Raw genomic sequence first — 20,649 nt, 5'->3', positions numbered from 1 at the left:
TGTGACATCGGGATCTGTGCTGTATTTTTCAACGTAACTTTTCAGTATATGAGTTGTCACTTTAAAAGGTCGTTTTGCTTAGTTGATAAAGTTACAATTCAAGTAAAACAAGATTTTGTGTTGGAACGTTTTCGTTTGCGATTGACTCGATTGGCTTATTCCCGACATTTTACAGGACAATGAAGGCGACACCTAAGAATGACGCAGAAGTTTTATGAAGCTTTCCCAGTGGATATTACACAGGTTTTTGATATAGCATGAACAATAATCTGTGCGCAGCTTCTAATGTTTAGGCAGTGGTTTCAGCAGATGCACTTACAAAGGTTTTATTGAGGTTTTAAAGCAAAGCTGACTGCGCATGTGCGGGGCGATAGCGGAAGTCGTATGTGCGGCAGGCGGAAGCTGTAACGTCCTTTCTGCTCCCGGACTGCCATCATGGTGAGTTCGCCATGAGAAGCGGGCGATTTTTAACTCGAATTTCTTGTCCGTGGTGGGGGTTTCTGTGAAACAACACAAACAACATGCGTTCCTAACACTCTTATACGTACTCACGTTAGGTTATGTTGAATAATGTGCGTGTATTTCGGGATTGAAAAGCGTATGAAGTGTTGTCGGCTACCCGCCGCAACGCAACGTGGTCTAACAGGTTGTGGAGGCCGTAAGCTGCCTGATGAACCGAATCCAGGTCTAGGTTTAGGTTCTGATAACAGCGACTTTATAAAGCGCACACGCAGTCATGCTTTCCGCTCAGTTTTTGATATTTACTTGTGCTTACTGTTTCCAGGTGTGTACACCTTAGCTAGGTGGTGTTAGCTTCTCAGTGTTAGTAAAGCAGCTCATGCACAGGATTGATATGTAGTGTATGAGTTATTATAAAATGCTGTAAGTGCTAGTACTCAGCTCAGATGGTTACCTTCCTAATTTTCCACATCCTGTCTTCTCTGTTTTTCCCTCAGGTGTTCAAACGCTTCGTTGAGATCGGCCGTGTCGCCTACATCTCCTTCGGACCCTATGAAGGCAAGCTGGTGGCCATCGTAGACGTCATCGACCAGAACAGGGTGAGCGTTTGGGGAACCTGAACCGATGTGTAATGGGTTCGTACTGAAGCTGGGTTTTTATAAGTCACTGTGTTGTGCTTCCCAGGCGCTCGTTGACGGCCCCTGCACGGGAGTGAAGAGGCAAGCCATGCCGTTCAAGCGCATGCAGCTCACCGACTACGTCATCAAGGTCCCCCACAGGTGAGCGTAGACGCCGATGAGGCCTGTTCCGTACAAATCGATTGAAGGAGCTTCAAAAGACTGTCGGAATGACACCAAGATGATGCATATGGGTTGAAGAATTTTGATAGTGTCCTAAGTTTCCATTGAACCGTATGAGAAATTTCGACACATCTTTAGAGATGATCGCCACAAAACCTTCAGCTCGTGTTCTTTAATGGTTGGGTTTTTAGTTGTTAGAATAGTAATAAACAGTTAATTTGTACTACATAACAAGTAACAAACACATATTAACCCCAAATGAGTTTATCACAGAAAGTCATTTCCATTTCCACATTTTGCTGGTGGATAAAAACAGAATTGCTACCAAATGAAATTGTTATGTTTTTGGAATATAATTAGTTGAAAACAGGAACTAACCAACTGGGGTTGTTGGGAAATTCCTGCTGCTCTCCAACAGGAATAGAACTAGATGACAAATGAAAGTCAGTTTTTTTTTCTTGTTTATGATCTATCCAGATTCCTGTCATTCCAACCTATAGTGGACTGATTTTAAATATTATCTTTTTTATTATAGAGCTGTCAGGAAAGTAAAAGTCTGGAAAATGATTGACTTTTAGATAAGTACAGCAAACTTTTAATAATTGTTCATTGCTGTAGTTTATTGTATTTGTTATCGTACCATTATTTCCCAATGATGAAACAAATCCTCCGTATTTTTCCCCATCACACATGTAGAGCTGCCTGTGGAGCAGCTGGAAGGTTAAGGGCCCCACATTGGGGCTAACGTCTGTGTCTGTCTGCGGATTCGAACCCGTGACCTCCCGGTCACAGGCTCGTCTCTCAATATGTGAAAAAGGCACTGCAACAAAACAGAAATGTTGCCAGAAATGTGTTTTATTACGCCCCAGTGAAAATAAGCCAGCCAACAGTCAGATTCTGGAAATCATTGTGGAAATGTGACGCTCGTTTTACCCAGCTGTTGTGAATGAAGCTGATTGTGGTCCGAGTGGCTACAAGTCTCTGCTTTTTACATCCAGCAACTAAGTGTCTGACATCAGGATGGTATGGAGTCCTCTCCCTCCAGGCTTCAGTACACAGTCTTTTGAAATGTGTGCGTTTTCACCACCTGGGTTCATTTATTGCTCCGAGGTTTTAACACATTTGACATTAACCTGCAGTGTCTCCATCTTGTAACTCCAAACCTCATTCGTTCTCCTCCCTTTGATTGAAGCACAAGGTTCCAGATGCCCTCAATGTTCCAGTGCAGATTATTACATGGATACAACTGTAGTGCCACCTGTCCTTGTTTGTGAAAAGGAAACGGAGACCCGGGTGGTTTTAGCCAGCCTGTTCGGATCAGTACTAACTGTGTGATGGTCCACAGTGCCCGTCAGAAGTTTGTGAAGCGAGCCTGGGAGAAGGCCCAAGTCAACGAGAAGTGGTCGCAGAGCAGCTGGGCCAAGAAGATCGAGGCGAGACAGAAGGTAACAAGGCTGCTTCCAGCAATTCAGAAGTTTTTTTTTTCCTGCTGCTGCTACAGTTTGTGGATGTTCTCTTCATAGACGATGTTGTAGATTTCTAAAATAGAACTTCAGCACCACTGTTATTGTAGCAACCACATAAAGTTTTAGTTTAGGTGAAAAGAGGGGAGCAAAAGCATTAAAACTCAGGTCAAGTACTTGAAGTGCATTTCATTCTGGTCCGAGTTGAAGGATTTGTAACAAAGTGGGGAAGTGAAGTCACAGGCCTGCAGTTGGTGTGGATGAATAAACTAATCGCCTGCACTTTAAAAAGAACAGAGCGATGTTTAAATTTCCATTTTTGCACCTGCTTACATGTCAAGATCTATTAGAGCCATAATTAAAATGCATCGTTTCCCCCAACTTCAAAATGTGGAGTACTTTTTATTGCAAGACGAGCTGAAATGATCCTCTCGCGACGTTCGACACAAGATAATTATGATAAATGTTGTGTGAAGCCTTCACTGAATGAACTGCTCTTCATTGAAGTAGCTTTCTCCACCTTTTTTGCATAATAATTATGGTGGTTATGGAGAATTCAGCTGCAGTTGATCCTTTAGATTATAAAATGAGTCCAGAGTTTGAGAGAAATCAAGCAAACCAGTCATGTTACACCGCACTGATCTCATCTCTCCAGAGAGCCAAGATGTCCGACTTTGACCGCTTCAAGCTGATGAAGGCCAAGAGGATGGTGAGTACACCTCAGTCAGGTCGTTATGATTAGCAGTTATCAGAGTTCAGGTTATGGTAATAAACTTGTTGGACACGTTTTTAATCGACACACGTTTTGTTTGTGCAGAGGAACAAGATCATCAAGCTGGAGGTGAAAAAGCTCCAGAAGGAGGCGGCAAAGAAATGAACATTTTTCACAAAATAAATTTCCTGTTAAAATCGTTCTCCTGTGTCCCGTCTTCATTTATTCGGCAGAATTTACGGCGGCTCCATTGGAGACTTTCTCACGTTTAGCGTCACCTGGAAAAACTCGAACTCGTAATTAGAAGACGACTGGAAAAAATTCCAGTCCGAGCGCATTGTTTACACTTAATGAGCCTGTTTAGGCAAATAAAAGGTAACAATGGCTAAAAAACAATAAAACGAGTGATTATAGTTAGAACCACAGCTGTCTGGTTTTCTACAATGAGGCTAAAACTTCAAATAAGACGAGAAGCAAACGTGCGCTTGGTTTAATAGGTTTTTCATTATTTAACTTGCAGATGGAAAATAATGAGCACGTTTGATAACGTCACTGTTCTGAGTTACTCTAATCAGCTGTTTTACATACATTTGGTGAGTCTGAATAAAAACTAGAAGGCTTATCTTTCAGAAAATACTCTTTTTAACATTCATTCAGCTAACTGGGATGCAAGTACAGTATGTGGTTGATTACTTTCAAAGAGGGAACACTGATAAGGAATTTACGTAACTCAGTGCTTTGTTTATTTTAGCAAAGATGATGTACAAAATAAGGTTTTTCCGCTCTTTATTTACTTTTATTTAGATAATTGCACAAGTAAGACCTGTAACGACATCGTAAAAATAATAACCATATAACATCTTACCATTTAAACAAAATAAAAATGTGGTTTTCCTTTGCCCTAAAATGTAAAACAATGCAGGTAAATAACAGCTTCTTTTAATTATTTAATGTAACAAACTAGGTTCTTTGAAGTATTTATGTAAAACTAAAACATGAGTGGCATTATTCTAGTTTTTTAAGTTTTCAAGCATGTTTTGTTGCTCTGAATAAACTAATTAGTGGGAAAAAGGGGACAGAAATGGTTTTGTCTGTAAAAGTTGCTGATCTTTATTTTACCCCAACAATAAGTTCATAAAACGCCCACTAGGTGGCAGCACCGAACAAAAGGAGCGTGGTTTGAGAGAATCTCGACTCCATGGAGTGAAGACGAGAAGTCTGTAGAGAAGGAAGGAAGGAGGATGGACTTTCAGCCGACCTCCAAGGCTGAGAGCCTTCACCTGCAGCACCTCCAACCTCAGAGAGGAGCTGAGTGTGACGTAACAGCACACCTGAACGTTGCCCAGCAGATCCAAAGTGGAGAACAGGGACAGAGCGCTGAGCCAACACACACACACACACACACTGTCACCACCTCCAACCTGGCCTTTCAGCTCCACAACATGGCCGACAGCTCAGGCATAAATGACGCAAAACAAAAAACAAACATTATTTGATAAGTTCGAGCTAAATTTGACGCGTCGGCCTTCTCCACCTCTTCAGCACGGCTCAGGTAAGGTAAGGCGGATTATCTGCCATCACGGGCACCGAAGAGACGCGCTGAGCGTGGCTCTGACGTCACAGATCACGGCGCTGTCATTCGCGGAGGCCAAACCGGAAGCTGGAACGAGCGCGTTCAAAATAAAAGCACCAGTAATACAGTTTCCAGCCTAAATAGGGAAGCTTGAAGGTATTGGTGAGATGATTCTGTTGACGTATTCAGCCAGGTCTAACAGTCCAAATTCAATAAAAACAACTGCCCTAAAAGTTTAAAGTTTCTTAAGGTTTTGCTTCTCATCCAAGAAGCTTGGGAAGGTTGGGAAGCTTTACCCTCCATGGGCAGATACTCTTTATGACGCAATCTGGGCTCAAACCTGCAGCCTCGGGGTCAGGAGACAGCAGCACCGGCCACCGATCTGCCTCTGCCCTCTCACGGGATGCTCTGTTTATGCGAGCTACATTCACATGCAGATTAATCCCACTCCCTGCCCTCATGAGGGTCATCGGTGGCCTTTGCCAGCCCCTAACCCCGTTTAAGCTTTGAAAGCTCTGCAGAGCTAAAACCTGAGGCCTCCTGTCTTTTTTTTATCAGCACCACCATCCTTTCACTCTTGCAGCGCTCCTTCTGTCACAAATATCAACCACAAAAAAAACCCATCCACCCTCCAGCATCCCCGCTCCACCTGCCTCCCCTTCATCCCGTCGCTCACTCCTCGCCTCTCATCCCTCCACCTCTTCGGACTCTCCTCCACCTGCTCACTGCAAACCATTATTAGCAAATTATTCTAATTTTTAAAGATAAAACTTGTATTGCAATAATTAAGTGAACTCCCAGTCTATGAGTGCCCTTTAAAATCACAAATTTCAGCTTTTCTACACGTGTAGCTGTCTTTAAAATGTGCATTAAATCAATAAAATGCATGTCATGCTGTTTTAATTTAAATTATTTTTGAGGACATGCTGATAAATATAGACCACTGCATGTTTAAGGTTTTTAAGGATAATGTTCATATTTTAGATTGTTTGGTGGTGAATTAGAGTGGGAAACCAAATAAAGCAGCTCATTGAGAGTTGTTGTTTTTTTTTTTTTTTTCTGGAAGCGCCTCTTATTTTGAAAGGCCGCAGAGCCGCAGCTCCAGCCCCTCTCTGTGTTTACTTGGCGCAGCTGACAGCGCCACAGCGAGGAGCACAAACACAGGCGCGCGACAAGTGGGACAGGTTCGGCCTCCGGCGGGGGGAGGGGGGTCATCTTTCGGGCTGAATCTGGAGCCGGTCTGCAGTCACCGTGTCCCGAGCTGAGCTGAGCTGCGGTCTGGATAGGGAGCCTCGGCCGAGTCCGCCCCGGAGCCCTCACCAACACCACCAACAACACCACCACCACCACCACCGCGCGCGCGCTCCCGCACCATGAAATGGACCGCGCCGGACGCTCCAGATTTCTCCTCTCCGCCTGTGGTAAGTCGGCGTCGGACGCGTTTTGTGCTCAAACGGACTGGATCTCGTGAACGCATCTCAGCTGCTGCTGATGGCGCAGCCTGCTACTGCTGCTGCTGCTGCTGCTGCTGCTGTCATGTTGTTGTGGATGCAGCCTGCAGGCATGTTGACAGCAGAGAGGTGATGGGGGGGCTTTAACAGGGGGTCCCATATGGACAAACGCGCATTGCTCCTCAGTAAAACATACATCACTGGGTGATCTGATTATCCCGGATAAGTTAGATACCCATCATCCCAATGGAATCCAACTGCTCCCCTGGTTGTTGTTTGTGTGTGTGTCATTAGTGTCCTGCACTAACATGCAGACAGAATGGTGCAGTTTTATGGTATGGGCCTGAAAGAAGAAGGGAAAAAAAAGAAGTTGAGCACTTTTTATATTTGCATATTTAATCAAGGATTTGTGTTTAACAACAACAGGACGTAGGGACACATCATATCATCGCGGGATGTCATGTTAAGTTGCTTTGTTTCATGTTTTATTGTACGGAATAACCTTGCATCGCATGTTGTATCGTTTGATATCACAATGCAGCGTATTGCGTTGCTTGGCACCACATAGGATCACAGCGGATTGTATATCGGCGATATATCGTCATCACAGAGGACTGCAATGACTCACGGGACATTTTATTTCAAGTACCATACACTAAATGTTCTGCTGCTAATTATATTTTCTGGTGAACCCAGCGGACGTTCGCTGGCCTTGATGCCACGATCTGGTTTAGATGATCAGTGAGGAGTAAGGGAAATGTGGGCGTACTACAGTATTTAATAATAGCTAGACTAGATACGAAAGTCCCACCTACACCCACTCCCCCAACTCCCTAACGGGCTGTCAGTCGATATAACGTGACACTTTTTTTTAAGCTTCAAATAAACTATTGAAACTGTTTCTTTAAAAATGCATATTTGAGCATACAGCAGCAAGGCAGGAGCTACGAGAATCGATAAAAATCAATAAATGAAGAGAAAAAAACTGTAGACAAATGTACCATTTGGTTACATGGGAGGGAGCGGGACTCAAAAACTGTACCGCAGCCAGCCACTAGGGGGTGCTCGTCCTTTTGTGGCTTCAACTTCCAGCTTCCTGTCTGGTCTCTAATTGTAATACACTGTACGCTTATGATCATAATAGTGTTTCATATCATACTTTATCATTCATCGTATGTTATATCCAGGTGTATTCATTATCCTTGAAGTAAACACAAATTTAAAGGTAATACAAAGGGAGTAGAAATAATTTTCTCAGGTACTGGGATTCTACTAAAGCTACAAAGGGGAGCTACTGCTACAGTCTGGCTAAAGTGTTCAGTCCTGAGGCAACAAATCTGGGATGTTTCCTAATCTGTGTGTCTTAGTGTTTGCACCAGGAAGCTGATTTTTAACAATCACTCCTTATCTCGAATCAATCCCAGCTTAATAAGAGCGGCGCGGCTGTTAAAACAGTTCCTTGACACCAGGCTGGGCACTTGCATATCTCGGTGCACGCACGCACGCCCCCAATTACCTTGTCAATCAGTGCCCCGCCAGCTGCGTGGCTCGGTTATGCAATCGACGTCGGCGCCTTCGCGACTTGTTAATGAATTCTCTGTCAGCAGTCGAGGCGCAAAGGCAAAGAGGAACCGGAGTTACGACGGCAGTCCTCACTCTCAACTTGTGGCCTCACCTGTAGCCCGCCATAGACCAATGAAGCGATTAAACACTCCCCGTTTAGGGAAATAAGAAGTCCAGATTTAGACGGGCAGGTCAGCTGATTAGCCGGTTTGACTGAGGCCGAGTCGGCGCCGCCGCAGCGGGCGTCGACACGGCTGGGGGTTTTAGCCCGGGTCCGGGAGCGTGACTTCCTAACCGAAACGGGCTTCATAGTTTCGCGTAAACCGCAAGCAGCAAAGAGGACTCAAAACACACTCTCGCCGCGTGCATTCCCCGCGCATCAGGGCGTGCTCCTTGGCAACCCGACGGCCATTATTTAGTTCTGTGTGTTGTAAAATCAGGTGAGCGAGGCACGCCCGGGTGAGGATCACCTCTCAGGAATGCTCCTCGCCAGTACACACAGTACGCTTTGCGTCGGAGCTGTACCGCTGGCACGCAGGTAGATTCTTGGAAGTGGCAAACGGCATCCGGCGCCTGCAGGCCTCATTTCACAATCCACGCTGTGAAGCAAGGAACGCGGGGTGGGACAGGGTGAGGGATCGGGTCTGTGAGCAAGATCCTAGAGCCGAGGTGATATGCACTGAAAGCCAGCAGACAGAAAATGTATGTGAATAACATTGGACAAGATCTACAGGAATAATGTCGATAATATGAAGTATAACACTGCTACGAAAATACGTTAGGATAAACAGTTAGGCACTACTGTACAGCCCTGAGAAGGACAAATATTGTGGAGATCGTTCAATAAAAAGTTTCAAGGCAACACGTTATTAGGTAATGCAAAATAAATGATACAGGTGATGGATCGACTTCATCGACAAACCGAAAACATGAAGCAGAACAGGGAGCTGAGGGATGGAGGGGGGCGAAAAAAATCCCAAATATTTGGGAGGCTGCTGAAAAAGCGCCGCCACATGTCATTAACTCTCACACCCAGTTCCTTTTATTTGGGAAATCTTGATTGAGCGCTTCAGTCGTTTACCCGCTGCTTTCAGGTCTCCACGTGTAAAAGATTGTTGAGCGTCGTTATCACGCGCCGCCGTGAAAGGGGGCCACCCGTGGAACTGCCGCTGCTGTTCATTTGTTTGTCTGTTGGCAAAATATTTCATGAACCTGTGGATGTTCTTTAATGAAACATTAATCGCTGGATGTACATCTGCAGCTGATTAACTTTCAGAGGCATCTTGATTTAAGATGGCCGCCACAGCTAACGTGACATTAGCGAACGCAAAAGCGCCGATTAATCTGTCGGTTTTACAGACACGGAGCTGAGAGTCGACCCCGACTCATACCAGGAGCCCTAACAGATCCCCATCTGTGTTTTAAAGATCCACGTTTAAAACGTTGCCATCCTCGCCGCCTCGCGAGGAACGTTTTATTATATAAACTGGAATTTTTTTGTTTGTTTGTTTTGTTTTTGCACTGTTTGTCTATGATCAGCACAGCTAAAGATATTATCTTGACCTGCAAAAATCCAATACTATTTCACATTTCACGGAGATATTAACTAACGTGTTAACGGTTGTGGGGATCTTTCATTTTAATACCCGCAAATTTTCTGACTGAGCTGGAGTCGCAAAGCACAGAAGGGCCACCACAGCCTTAACTATATAAAAAAACATTCTTTGGTTCTTTAATGTTGTCATTTTTTGTGTAATATGGCTCTTGAGTCAAACAGAAGTATAATGAAATGCCAACAACAGTCCCTAAATAGCCACATACAACACAGAGTCATCAGCATATACGGTAATACAAGCCTTGTCAGGTTATTAACTTTTATCCACTGGTTTCTGTTTGGTTTAACTTTGTAAGTCACTGGCGATGGCAAAACTCTAAATCTGTCAGGTGCAAAATATTTCATTTGATAGGCGTACGATCTCTCAGGGCAGCTACAGTAGTATGTTTGGAGATTCTTTTGTGGTTTGAGCGGAGAATGTTCTAGGTACTAAAAATAACCTCTAATGTTCCTGGTTGCTGTGGTTGTAAATCCATCATGACAGAACATTTGGTTCTCTTTCACTTTGTTAGAAATAAAACAATAATAGGATCTTCATTTCAGAATTCATTTAAGTAAATCACGACTCTAAAGATCTATCGAGATTTCTTTAAAAAACAAACAAACACGCGTTTCAGTATGAATATGTGAATTCTGTTCGTCTTTTTTTTTTTTATTCAGATCACGACAAAATGGGGCCTAATTGAGCGAAACCTCGGTTTCCCACAACGGACAGGAGATCCTACAACCTGCTTCCTTTACGCGACTCCAAACCCCACCGTCGAACCGACTCAGCCGGAGATGGTGAACTGACAGCCGAGGACCAGCGGGCGACCTAAAAAAAAAAAAAAGCCACCGATCGGAGCCGCCTCCGGCAGCCATGTCGGGGCTCAAACGTCATCACGATGGGAAGATTGCGGGGCTGTACGATCTGGACAAGACGCTGGGTCGGGGTCACTTTGCTGTGGTCAAGCTGGCTCGCCATGTGTTCACTGGGGAAAAGGTAAGCGTGTCCGTGTTTGTGCATCCGAGTGCAGTGCTTTGGTACTGACCCAGCAGGGGTTCGTGATCAAATATACAGTTTGACTGAGAACTTCTTAACAGAAATATCAAAGAAGTAGAGACGCGTGTGAGCGGCCATGAGAAAGCTGATTTCCCAACGGACTGTGTTGATTCTGGCTTTTGTGAAGAAACTTGGAAATCTCATGCTCTTAATGCCGTTGCTCGAGGAGATCCAGACTTTACTGAAGATTTTCTGAAGTTTTTTGCACGATACCACTACACTGTCCAACTCGGACCTCTCCGTCTCCCGTCCAGGTCGCCGTGAAGGTGATCGACAAGACTAAGCTGGACCCGGTGGCAAGGAGCCACCTCTTCCAGGAGGTGCGATGCATGAAAATGGTGCAGCACCCCAACGTGGTGCGCCTGTACGAGGTCATCGACACGGCCACCAAGCTCTACCTCATTCTGGAGCTGGGCGACGGCGGGGACATGTACGACTGCATCATGAAGCACGACGGAGGCCTCAGTGAAGAGGTGAGAGGGGGTGTAGGGAAAACGTGGGCCTGATGTTGGGTTGTCACAAAAAAAAAAAGAAAAGCTGTCAGGGTTTCAGTCAGGAGGTAAATATGGACATTACCAGCAGCACTGCATGGCACCTGACCTTGGACTTGACTCAAGAGAAAGTTAAGAAAACTGATATCAATAAGTCATAGTGAAACATAGCGAGAGTCACCCTTTTGGGCACAGAATACCCATTTGATTTGTTATTTCTAGTGGGAAAAAATACAGTTTTGAGGACATATTGTAGGACAGTTCGATGGTAGTTGGGGACCCACCAGTGTGTTGCAACTACAGACACTTTGAGGTTAATAAAGGCACCAGGGGGTAAAAGTGTGTGACATTGAAAGTCGTTAAAGTGCAACTGAAGAGGGGGGTAAGGAAATGAGATGTTCTCAAAGTCTTGGTGTTAATAGGCTTTCTGTTGAACTTTTTAATTTACTCGTTGAGGTTTTACAGTAACTCTGGTTCTTTCGTTAAAAAAAAAAAAAAAAATACCGGCTCGAGTTCTGTCCATTTTTGAGAATGCTTTATTTTTTAATTTTAAGATCCAGTTTTTGTTTTCCTTCTGGAAGTCTCGACGCTCAGGCCCCCCAACGAAGTTCGTTATAAAACAATCCTTTTCAGTTTCTCTCTCCTTCAAGTCCCACTCTTTCCGAGCCCACTTTCGTCTGGCTGGCGAACTTCCAAGAGTCTGTTCTGACATTACACAGACCTCTGTTTGCTGTACACCCTATACCTTGTGGGTTTGTTGTACCTGAAGCCTGTGACCATATATAGAATTTTCCCATTAGTTGATATCAGCTTGACATGACGCTATGGGTGGAAAAAAAAATGCCTGGAAACCTAGTTATTAAAGTGGTCTGAAACTTGCTGACGGCAGACACCGAATACATTTACATACATTTTCAAAGTTGTTTGAAACTTTCTCCAAACGTTACCTTTGAACCAGATGGGCTAATCCATTTAGACCCCTTCCAGTACATTTCCCAGCCGCTTATTGGCAACAAGGTGTGAACACAACATATTCTCTGTTAGTAATAGCAGCACGCTAATTTAGCTTTCGCTTGGAGCAAAACCGTTCAACTCCAAGTCTAAAATTCAGCTTTTTGATTATTATTTTTTCATATCTACTGAACCAGCTTTGTAAAAATGAGAGAGATGTTCCCAGTTTTGATTTTCCAGCTTTTAGCTACCTAGCTGTTGTTAGCTGCTTCGTTACAAAAAGCGGTCATACAAGCTGCCAGTGGCCACAGCTTTTGTGTAGCGCAAAAACTCAAGCAAAGAAGAGGAACTGGCTAAAATAAAGCGAGCTAGTAGTTATTTGGTTTTGTGACTTCACTATCCAGGAAGTCTCGGATATTTATGGTAGTTTCGTTTTAATGGACGGAGACAAAATATCAACTAGAAATCCAAAACAATAACTCGACATAAAAGTTTCAAACAGACTTGCAGGTCATTGCGTGAAATACATATTTGATCCACAAAACATGACTTAGTATTTGTAAAAAAATCCTTTGTTAGCAAGTGCAGCGAGAAGACCTTTTTGGTAGCTGGTCACACATCCTCAGGAGAGGTTTTGGACCACTCCTCTGTACATAATCGCTCAAAATCCTTTGTGTTTTTTGGCTGCTGCTTGGCAAGTCAAGGCCACAGATCCCTTCATAGATTTTCTGTAGGACTGAGGTCTAGAGACTGGCCCGGCCACTCCATGACCTTCATGTTTCCTTGTTTAGCCGCTGCTTTGCTGTGGAGTTGGCACGCTTTGCGTCATTGTCGCGTTGGAAGACCCTTCTAGGACCCATCTTCAGTGATCAGGCTCAGGAAAGAAAGTCCTCATTCAAGATTTTATTGGTATATGACCCTGCTCATTGGCGTCTTCAATGCAGTGAAGTCTACCGGGGCAGCAGGAGCAGAAAAACAGCCCCAAAGCATGATGCTTCTGTGCGTCACTGTGGGCATGGTGCTCTTCAGGCGATACTCAGCACTTCTCTCCCTCCAGACGAACAGGTTTGAGTTCATGCATGAGCTCAAATTCAGTGTCATTTGACGGAAACGTTTTCTCCAGAACCGTCCCTGAATCATTCGGATGTTCTCTGGTAAAATGACGACGTGCCTGAGCGTGTTCCTCATTGAGCAGGAGGACCCTGCAGGCACAGGGAAGAGTTCAGTTTATTACGGCGTTGTGTGTTTCCAGTGTGTTCTTGGTGACTGCGGTCAGGATCATCTTCACCTTATAAGGTCAGAGCTCGTATGGAGCTCCAGACTGAGTGCGCGCGTTGGTTACTTTATATTTCTTTCATTTCCAAATAACGGTACCAACAGTTGTCGCCTTCCCACCAAGCTTCTCGCTGACGGTCTTGTGGTCCATTCCAGGCTTGTGCAGATCTACTACCTGAGCCGTGACGTCCTTTGACAGCTTTTAGGTTTACCTGTGGTGGTGAAGAGCTTGGAATGGAAGAAATTGAGTTCTGGGAAATTGATCCTTATAACCATTTTAGTGTGTTCTTTTTTTGTTTTGTTTTCTCACTGCATGAACTGTCCGTTCACAGCCCTTATAACTGCTAGTAGTAACACCAGGTTAACTAGCAGACAGCAGCAGGTTAACCAGCTAATCAGAGCTAGTTCACTGACTGACAGTGAACTGGATTGAACAGTGAAATTAAACTGGCACAGCCGAATATTGCAACGCAAAGTTCCTGCTGCTTGATGCTGCTTCTGTGTTTCCTCTCCAAGGTGGCCAAGTGCTACTTCGCCCAGATCGTCCACGCCATCTCCTACTGCCACCGGCTCCACGTGGTGCACAGGGACCTGAAGCCCGAAAACGTGGTGTTCTTCGAGAAGCAGGGCGTCGTCAAGCTCACCGATTTCGGTTTCAGCAACCGCTTTCAGCCCGGGAAAACACTAAACACCTCCTGCGGCTCGCTGGCGTACTCGGCTCCCGAAATACTGCTGGGGGACGAGTACGACGCTCCCGCTGTGGGTAAGTCTTAAAATAAACCTGAAACAAGCGGGAAGATGTCCGTGCCGGTTTCTCTTTGCTCGGTGTGACAGATCTGGGCTCAGTCTGTCTAGTTTTAACCCGGCAGCCAAGCGTGGCGCATTGTGTATCGCTTTAAACTTCACTGCACGGCCCCCCTCCGTTTAATTTATGGACTCTGCAGACAACTTGACCTGCTGGCAGCTTTATCAGCCAGCTGATAAAAGGAGTGGAGCTGTTCAATGTCCAAAATATGTCAGATAGCCGCGGCTAGATTGGAAATAAAGAGATCTACGGCACTGCAGTACTTACACCTGCAGTTTATTTTCGTCTGCAGTTTAATTTTCCTGTCAGTCGTGGCCTTTCTGCGTACAGTAAAATCTGATATCTGATCAGGCTGAAATTGGTTTCCTCGGCAGCCTCTTCCTCCGTAACTGGAGCGTGCACACACACACACAGCCGAAGCAGCATCACCAGCGTCCTTTCCACCATCTCTTCCAGAGATAGCAGCACTTAGATACCGGATTAAATTGTAATGGGTGAGAGGATGGGTGGGGGGGAATCGAAGCAAAAGCGAGAAGAGAAGGAGCGTAAGAAACACAAGGAAAAATTGACAGAGCGAGAAAAGGCATCAGCAGTCCCTCTGTCTACCCACAGGCCACTGCGTCAGAGGCGAACCAGGAGGAGGGAGGGGAAGAAAAAGGAGCAGCGAGGGAGAAACGTTTTCAGTTGTTGTTTTTTTTTTTTCCTGACTGAGTGGATTTGCAGTGGCTATTTCCATCTGTCCTCCTCTCTCTCTCTCTCTCTTTCTTTATCCTCCATGCCGAGCAGCTTCCATATCCCAAAAGTGGAGGAATCATTTCCCTGTTCGGCTGCGGCGTGCGCCGTCTCTGTCCGATTGCGTGAGGCCTGCCTTGTTTGGTGGACATCTCTCGGTGTCTGGGTGTGTGTCCTGTCCTCTCGAGCGGCAGCTGCGTCGCTCCCGTGTTATTGTTCATTCAGCTGAGATGATGATGTTTTGATTGCTGGGATTATCCACCCAGCCGGGACGTAATATCGCACGGTCGCATCAGCGGCGGCGGCGGTCTGCCGCAGAGGGGGGCCTGAACGGGGAGAAACCAGCAGCCCTGCCTGACATTCGGAGAGGCTTCGAGGTTACCTGGCCCGGCTTTACGAATGACTCCGCTGGCAGCCTGCCGGGTTCAGAGGTGTTTGTGATGACGTGCCAGGTGGCGGCCAGCCCAGTTTGTTGCAGAGATAAAGAGGCTGTCTGCACTCCCCTTTATCGAGCCAGGCCTGTAAGCACTTTCTTGTAAGGAAGTGCTGGAGATAAAATGAGAAGTGAATCAGGCCTTCGTGGTGCACAGGAGTCATTTAGCAGGCAGCTGAAAGAAGCTTAAAAACAACCAATTCAACCTAAGAATTTAACGCTCTTTGTGCTGAAACAAAGGCTTTAAAGTTGCAAGTATTCTTGCCCTTCAAAATAATTTGTGCTGGTTATCAAAAGATGAAGATGAACCAATTATTTAACCCACCACTCAACGGAAGAGGTCGTAAGAATCCGTTCCTTGTGCAAGGTTTTGCAACAGTTCAATCTAATTTAACGGTTTTGGCTCGACTTTAAAACGAGATCCAAGTGTCTTGTTTGTAGATGTCTGACATATTTTAATTTAGGTTGCAATGTGCAGGGAATACTATTGATCCTATTGAACATTACAGCCGGATGTGGCAATTGGTAGACGGGCCCTAAACTCTAGTTTCACTTCGGGTGTTGTGTTCAAGTCCGTTTCCCCGTCCACACCGGAAACCAAACTAAACACAACACCTGCTGCACACAGACACCAAGGTTCCTGCAAATCTGTGCGAGCGGATTACCGAGTTGTGGGAACTGATCCTTTGCCTGAATTTATTTATTTATTATTTTAAACAAGGGAACAAATTCTTACAAGTTCTCGTTTTATTTTGACCCGCGGAGCTTCGTGACGCCACCTCTGTTGAGAATGTCGCCGAACAGGTTTTCAGGTTTAGTCTCAGGTTTTGCGCCTCGGTTTCCCTCGCGATTACACTGTCACAGCTTCAAAGTCTCACAGTCGGCGACTTCAATGGTTACTGCTTTTAGTTTTGTTTTGAAAAAATAAAAAAATGGCAGTGACACATTGCAAAACTTGGAGTCGCTCCAATCCGTTCAGCGAGCCAGGAGTGGGCGTTTAACGAAGCACCAAGCATCCTGACTGAAAACGGGACCGTTCTGTGTGAACGTCACCTCGGGTTTATTGAAATCCAGGCCTTCTCGTTCAGCAGTAACAACATTTATCTTGACCTGATTTGACGGCATTTTTAAAGCGTAATTATTTTCCCGTACACCGAGTCACACCGGGTTTGTTATGCCCCACCGACATGGCCAAAGCCAGAACGAGACCTGACAGCGTTAACGTCAGAGGCAGAGTCTAGTATAATATATCTGTGGTTAATGATCGACTGCAAACGTTGTGTACAGAGCCTCGGCAGGCCATTCGGTCAGAAGATTTGGAATATGTTCCATCATCCTTTAGTTTGTCCACCGATTGTGTGGTTAGCTTTAGTTGTACCACATCATAAACCATCTTTGACCCTCGACTTGTCCGTTATCCGAACCTGCTGTTTCACATTTTGTCCTCGATCCGTCTCGTTAGCGGCAACAAATCACAAGTGGGATTAAAGGGATTCTGACGCGAAACACTTTTGCGAGTTTGAAAGAAAGTCACAAATTTAGCTTTTTTTCTCAGAGCAGATGACACCAAAATAATAAATGCTTTCTTTTTTCTCTCTCTCTCTCTCTCTCCTCGTGTTCTTCACTGCGTGGGCTCCTTCCTTTTTTTTTTTTTTTTTCTTGTCGTCAACAAATGGAAAGTTAAATATAGACTTCCCTCCTCCTCCTCCGCTTCCAGACGTCGCGCTTAAAAATAATAACTCACCTAAGAGCGCCGACGTAGAACAGATCCAGGGTGCGTGCATAATTTCAACTGTATCAGCTTACAGTGGACAAAAAGGGGAAGATTATTGTGTTATTATTTTGAGAAAATCGCGTTGGGGAAGCAGGACAGGATGCGGAGCACTCGGGTGCAGGGTTGACAATGGGACTGTTTATCGGTTTCCTCCAGGAAACAATCGTGTTGAAATACAGCGTCCACAGAGGGACGTTTCCACGCGCAGCTGTCAGCACTAAATAGCCTTTTGTTGTCGATGCGAGTGAAGCTGCTGTGCAGCGAACGGCGTTATCCTCCGAGATGTGTCAACCATCTGGTTTATAAATAAAGTTATCCAGGAAGGAAGTTTGGCGGAAAGCTGACGCAAGTAATGAGGGAGCAGGGTCGCGGTTGCTAGGATACGTTGGCGAAGGGGGTAAAGTGGTTGTGGGGACTGCAGCAGCATTTTGCTCCCTCCATCAGCAGAATGAAACACCGGCTGGTAGAGTCGGAGCGATAGACACTCACCTCGCACAGTAAATCGGCGCGCTTACGCCGAGGGAACGGATTCTCTGCTCCGCAAGCTGACGGGATGTGAAGAAACATGATGGCGTGTCAGCAGGGGAGCAGGGGAGGGTACATCCTTTTAGGCATATCACAAGGGAAACAGGGGAGGGTATATCCTCTGACGCATAGAAACTGGGGTGCATCTAATACGGTATAACATGCAGAAAATTATATTTCTGTTTTGTTTCAATATTTTACTGTTCACAAACCGACTATTCCCTTTGCAACTTTTAGCATTTAGCTAGCCTTTTGTAGTTTTTTTTTTTTTAGCTTTTAGCTTCTCAGCTTACGTTTTGCTCCGTCTCTCGTGTTCTGCTCCTTCCAGCTTCTACGCCTCAAGCTTCACCCGCGTCAGCAAAATCATTCAGCTCCGAGCATTCACGCTCGATTCCCACAGAAAAATTGCAAACTCTCCGTTTCAAACGAGGCTTTCTCACCTGTGCGTAAAGTCAGAAGAGAACGGGAACAGCCGAAACCTCGTTCCCAGTCATCAGAAATTCATTCACCGTATTTTAGCCACGAATTACCTTTTAGGCTGATAATATTAGGAAGAACTAGTAGAGAAACTCCGGTTGTGTCACACTGGTTTATCGAAGCGGAACGGATGGATTCTGCTGACTAATGTGACCCTGATTGTGGGCTTTTGTTGGAGTCGGTGTCTGAGAGCAGAATGTGTGTCAGTGGAGCGTCATGCTGACCACAGCAGCAGTGACAGCCCTGAGCCAAAAAAAAACAAAACAAAACTTGCTCTTTTCAAATAATCAGACCAAAAGAACTGTAGCATGAAATTAGCATTTGCATGAAGCTGTGAGCGGTGAACACGTTAACCCACTTTGCTGAGGCGGTGTGTTTGAGTGTGTGTGTGTGTGTGTGTGTGTGTGAGCATGCAGATGGCTACAGGCGGCCGTGCAGAGCCTCATCTCTACTGAGACAGACGAGCCCTAACCTAAGCCTAAGCTCGCACACTTTTATGGGAACGACTGATCGAATGCGCTTCACGCTTCACTGGAGCTCGGGGAGGAGGCAGCTCATACGTGTGGTGTTTTTTTTTCAAATCTAGGCCACTGAGCAGCGAGGACACGCGCCGTCCACTTTGTCGCACAGTCGCCTCGCTGCTTCCTGACCGCCTTCTCTCCCGTGTCTGCGCAGATATCTGGAGCCTGGGCGTGATCCTGTTCATGCTGGTCTGCGGTCAGCCCCCGTTCCAGGAGGCGAACGACAGCGAGACCCTCACCATGATCATGGACTGCAGATACACGGTGCCGCCGCACGTCTCCCATGCATGCAGAGAGTGAGTAACACGCCCGCCCGTGCGCCCGCGCCCACACCGAACGGACCGAGCGCTCTGCAGGCGCTGCATATTTCATGCCCGCAGATGCGGGGGGAGAGGGGAGCAACAAGCGAAGGGGCGCGGCCTCTCTCCTGCCCGCTCGCCGCCGTCCTGCTTTCACTCCGCGCCGCAGTCAGCTGGCCCAGCCGAGGTGCAGCCCTGTTTCCTCACCGCTGCGAGGCTTTAACGTTGCACGCCAGAGCCCGGGAACAAATGTCCGCCGAACGTATTTTTAGATGGCTGTAGCTCTGAGAGCACATTGTGTTTAGCCAAAACGTCACTAGTTTATGTTGGTTTTAACACAATACTTCAAATATTTGCCCACGTCCTGGTTCACGGGTTGTTTGTTTTCCCATGTGGGCCTGAGGAAACAGCATCTCCCCCCTCCTCCTCCCCTCCCCTCCTGTTTGTGCGGACGATTTAGACAGAGAACATCTGCAAATGGGCCCCGGGCTGATAACAGCAACTTGGCATCTAAGATGCTGAGAGGACGAACATTTTTTTCTTTTTTTGCTCTGATTTGACAAAAAGAGAAACAAAACAAAAAAATCTTCAGACTTCAGGGAAAAAACTCACACAGCGCGGGTGTTAGTTTTCTTGTTTGGGCCTTTAAAACAGAAACCGTGGCGCCGAAGTCACACTTGCACGAGCTGATTACCGACAGCGATTACAGCAAAGATCATTAATTTCCCCGCATCGAGGCAAACCAAATTCCAATTATGTGTGAGCACAGCAGGGCCAAAATAATAATGATGCTTTGTTGCATTTTTTAAAAGCTTGTCATGGCCATTGTTTGTATTTTTTTATATTGTGTGAATAATTAGTTAAGTTGCTGATGCACACTCTGCTTTATAACCCTTTGCATTAAACACATATGCCAGCAGGGTCCTACAGCTACAGGACTTTGTCACCTCCTAATTATGTTATTACCAGTAATATAACTGTGTTATGTATTCCTAAAGCCACAGCCAGATGTTTCTTTAGTTCATTAATGACACTGTGACTCCCTCCAGCCTGATAGGCCACATGCTGCAGAGAGACCCGAAGCAACGAGCGACGCTGGAGCAGATCGAGAGCCACCAGTGGCTTCAGGGTGTCGACCCCTCCCCGGCCACCAAGCTGTCCACCCCTCTAGTGTCTCACCGCAGCCTGTCCGAGGAGGAGCACGGGTCCATCATCCAGCGCATGGTGCTGGGGGGCATCGCCGACAGAGACGCCATAACCGAGTATGTGTCCCCCTTTCACGCAGACACACGAGTTAATACGCAGCTACGCTTTCTGGCTTAATTTCCAAAGATTTGTCACAGATCGCACATTTCTCCAAAGCCTAATTGACTGTTATCGACAGTTTACCAACCAGATGGTAGTCGATCCTGAGCTGAATTCATTAGTCACTGCTCGTAGAGGGTATATAGCGGTCACCTAAAGCAGCAGCTGACGTGCCTGTGAGATTTCAGCTCGTTTTCTGACACCGTTGTCCCAGGGCTCTGGAGTCAAACCAGTACAACCACATCACGGCCACCTACTTCCTGCTGGCGGAGAGGATGCTGAGGGAGAGACAGGAGAAGGAGCAGCACAACCAGACGCGGTCGCCTAGTCCCAGCAAAGCCCAGTTCAGGTAAACGGGGAACCCCAGCTCGCCGCACACGTTC

General features: G+C 46.0%; 2 protein-coding genes across 2 annotated transcripts in view; both read left to right on the top strand.

Moving 5' to 3' along the window:
* The first annotated feature begins 330 nt into the window (after nucleotides 1-330).
* rpl14 (ribosomal protein L14) lies at nucleotides 331-3,636 on the top strand. The gene is made up of 6 exons (XM_017420956.3): nucleotides 331-438; nucleotides 957-1,058; nucleotides 1,144-1,238; nucleotides 2,605-2,704; nucleotides 3,378-3,431; nucleotides 3,540-3,636. The coding sequence occupies exons 1-6, from the start codon at nucleotides 436-438 to the stop codon at nucleotides 3,597-3,599; spliced, it is 414 nt and encodes a 137-aa protein (XP_017276445.1). The 5' UTR covers nucleotides 331-435; the 3' UTR covers nucleotides 3,600-3,636.
* Nucleotides 3,637-6,125: 2,489 nt separating this feature from the next.
* LOC108238755 (SNF-related serine/threonine-protein kinase) overlaps nucleotides 6,126-20,649 on the top strand; it is a 19,150-nt gene continuing 4,626 nt past the window's right edge. The window contains exons 1-7 of the mRNA XM_037975686.1: nucleotides 6,126-6,428; nucleotides 10,297-10,618; nucleotides 10,933-11,151; nucleotides 13,912-14,158; nucleotides 18,817-18,958; nucleotides 20,011-20,223; nucleotides 20,481-20,615. Of these exons, the coding sequence (XP_037831614.1) occupies nucleotides 10,496-10,618; nucleotides 10,933-11,151; nucleotides 13,912-14,158; nucleotides 18,817-18,958; nucleotides 20,011-20,223; nucleotides 20,481-20,615 (1,079 nt within the window). The 5' untranslated portion in view covers nucleotides 6,126-6,428; nucleotides 10,297-10,495. The remainder of the gene's footprint in view (nucleotides 6,429-10,296; nucleotides 10,619-10,932; nucleotides 11,152-13,911; nucleotides 14,159-18,816; nucleotides 18,959-20,010; nucleotides 20,224-20,480; nucleotides 20,616-20,649) is intronic.

The sequence above is a fragment of the Kryptolebias marmoratus genome, linkage group LG5, assembly GCF_001649575.2.
Source record: "Kryptolebias marmoratus isolate JLee-2015 linkage group LG5, ASM164957v2, whole genome shotgun sequence".
NCBI classification, from domain to species: Eukaryota; Metazoa; Chordata; class Actinopteri; order Cyprinodontiformes; family Rivulidae; genus Kryptolebias; species Kryptolebias marmoratus.
This window is presented reverse-complemented; position numbering and strand designations above follow the sequence as displayed.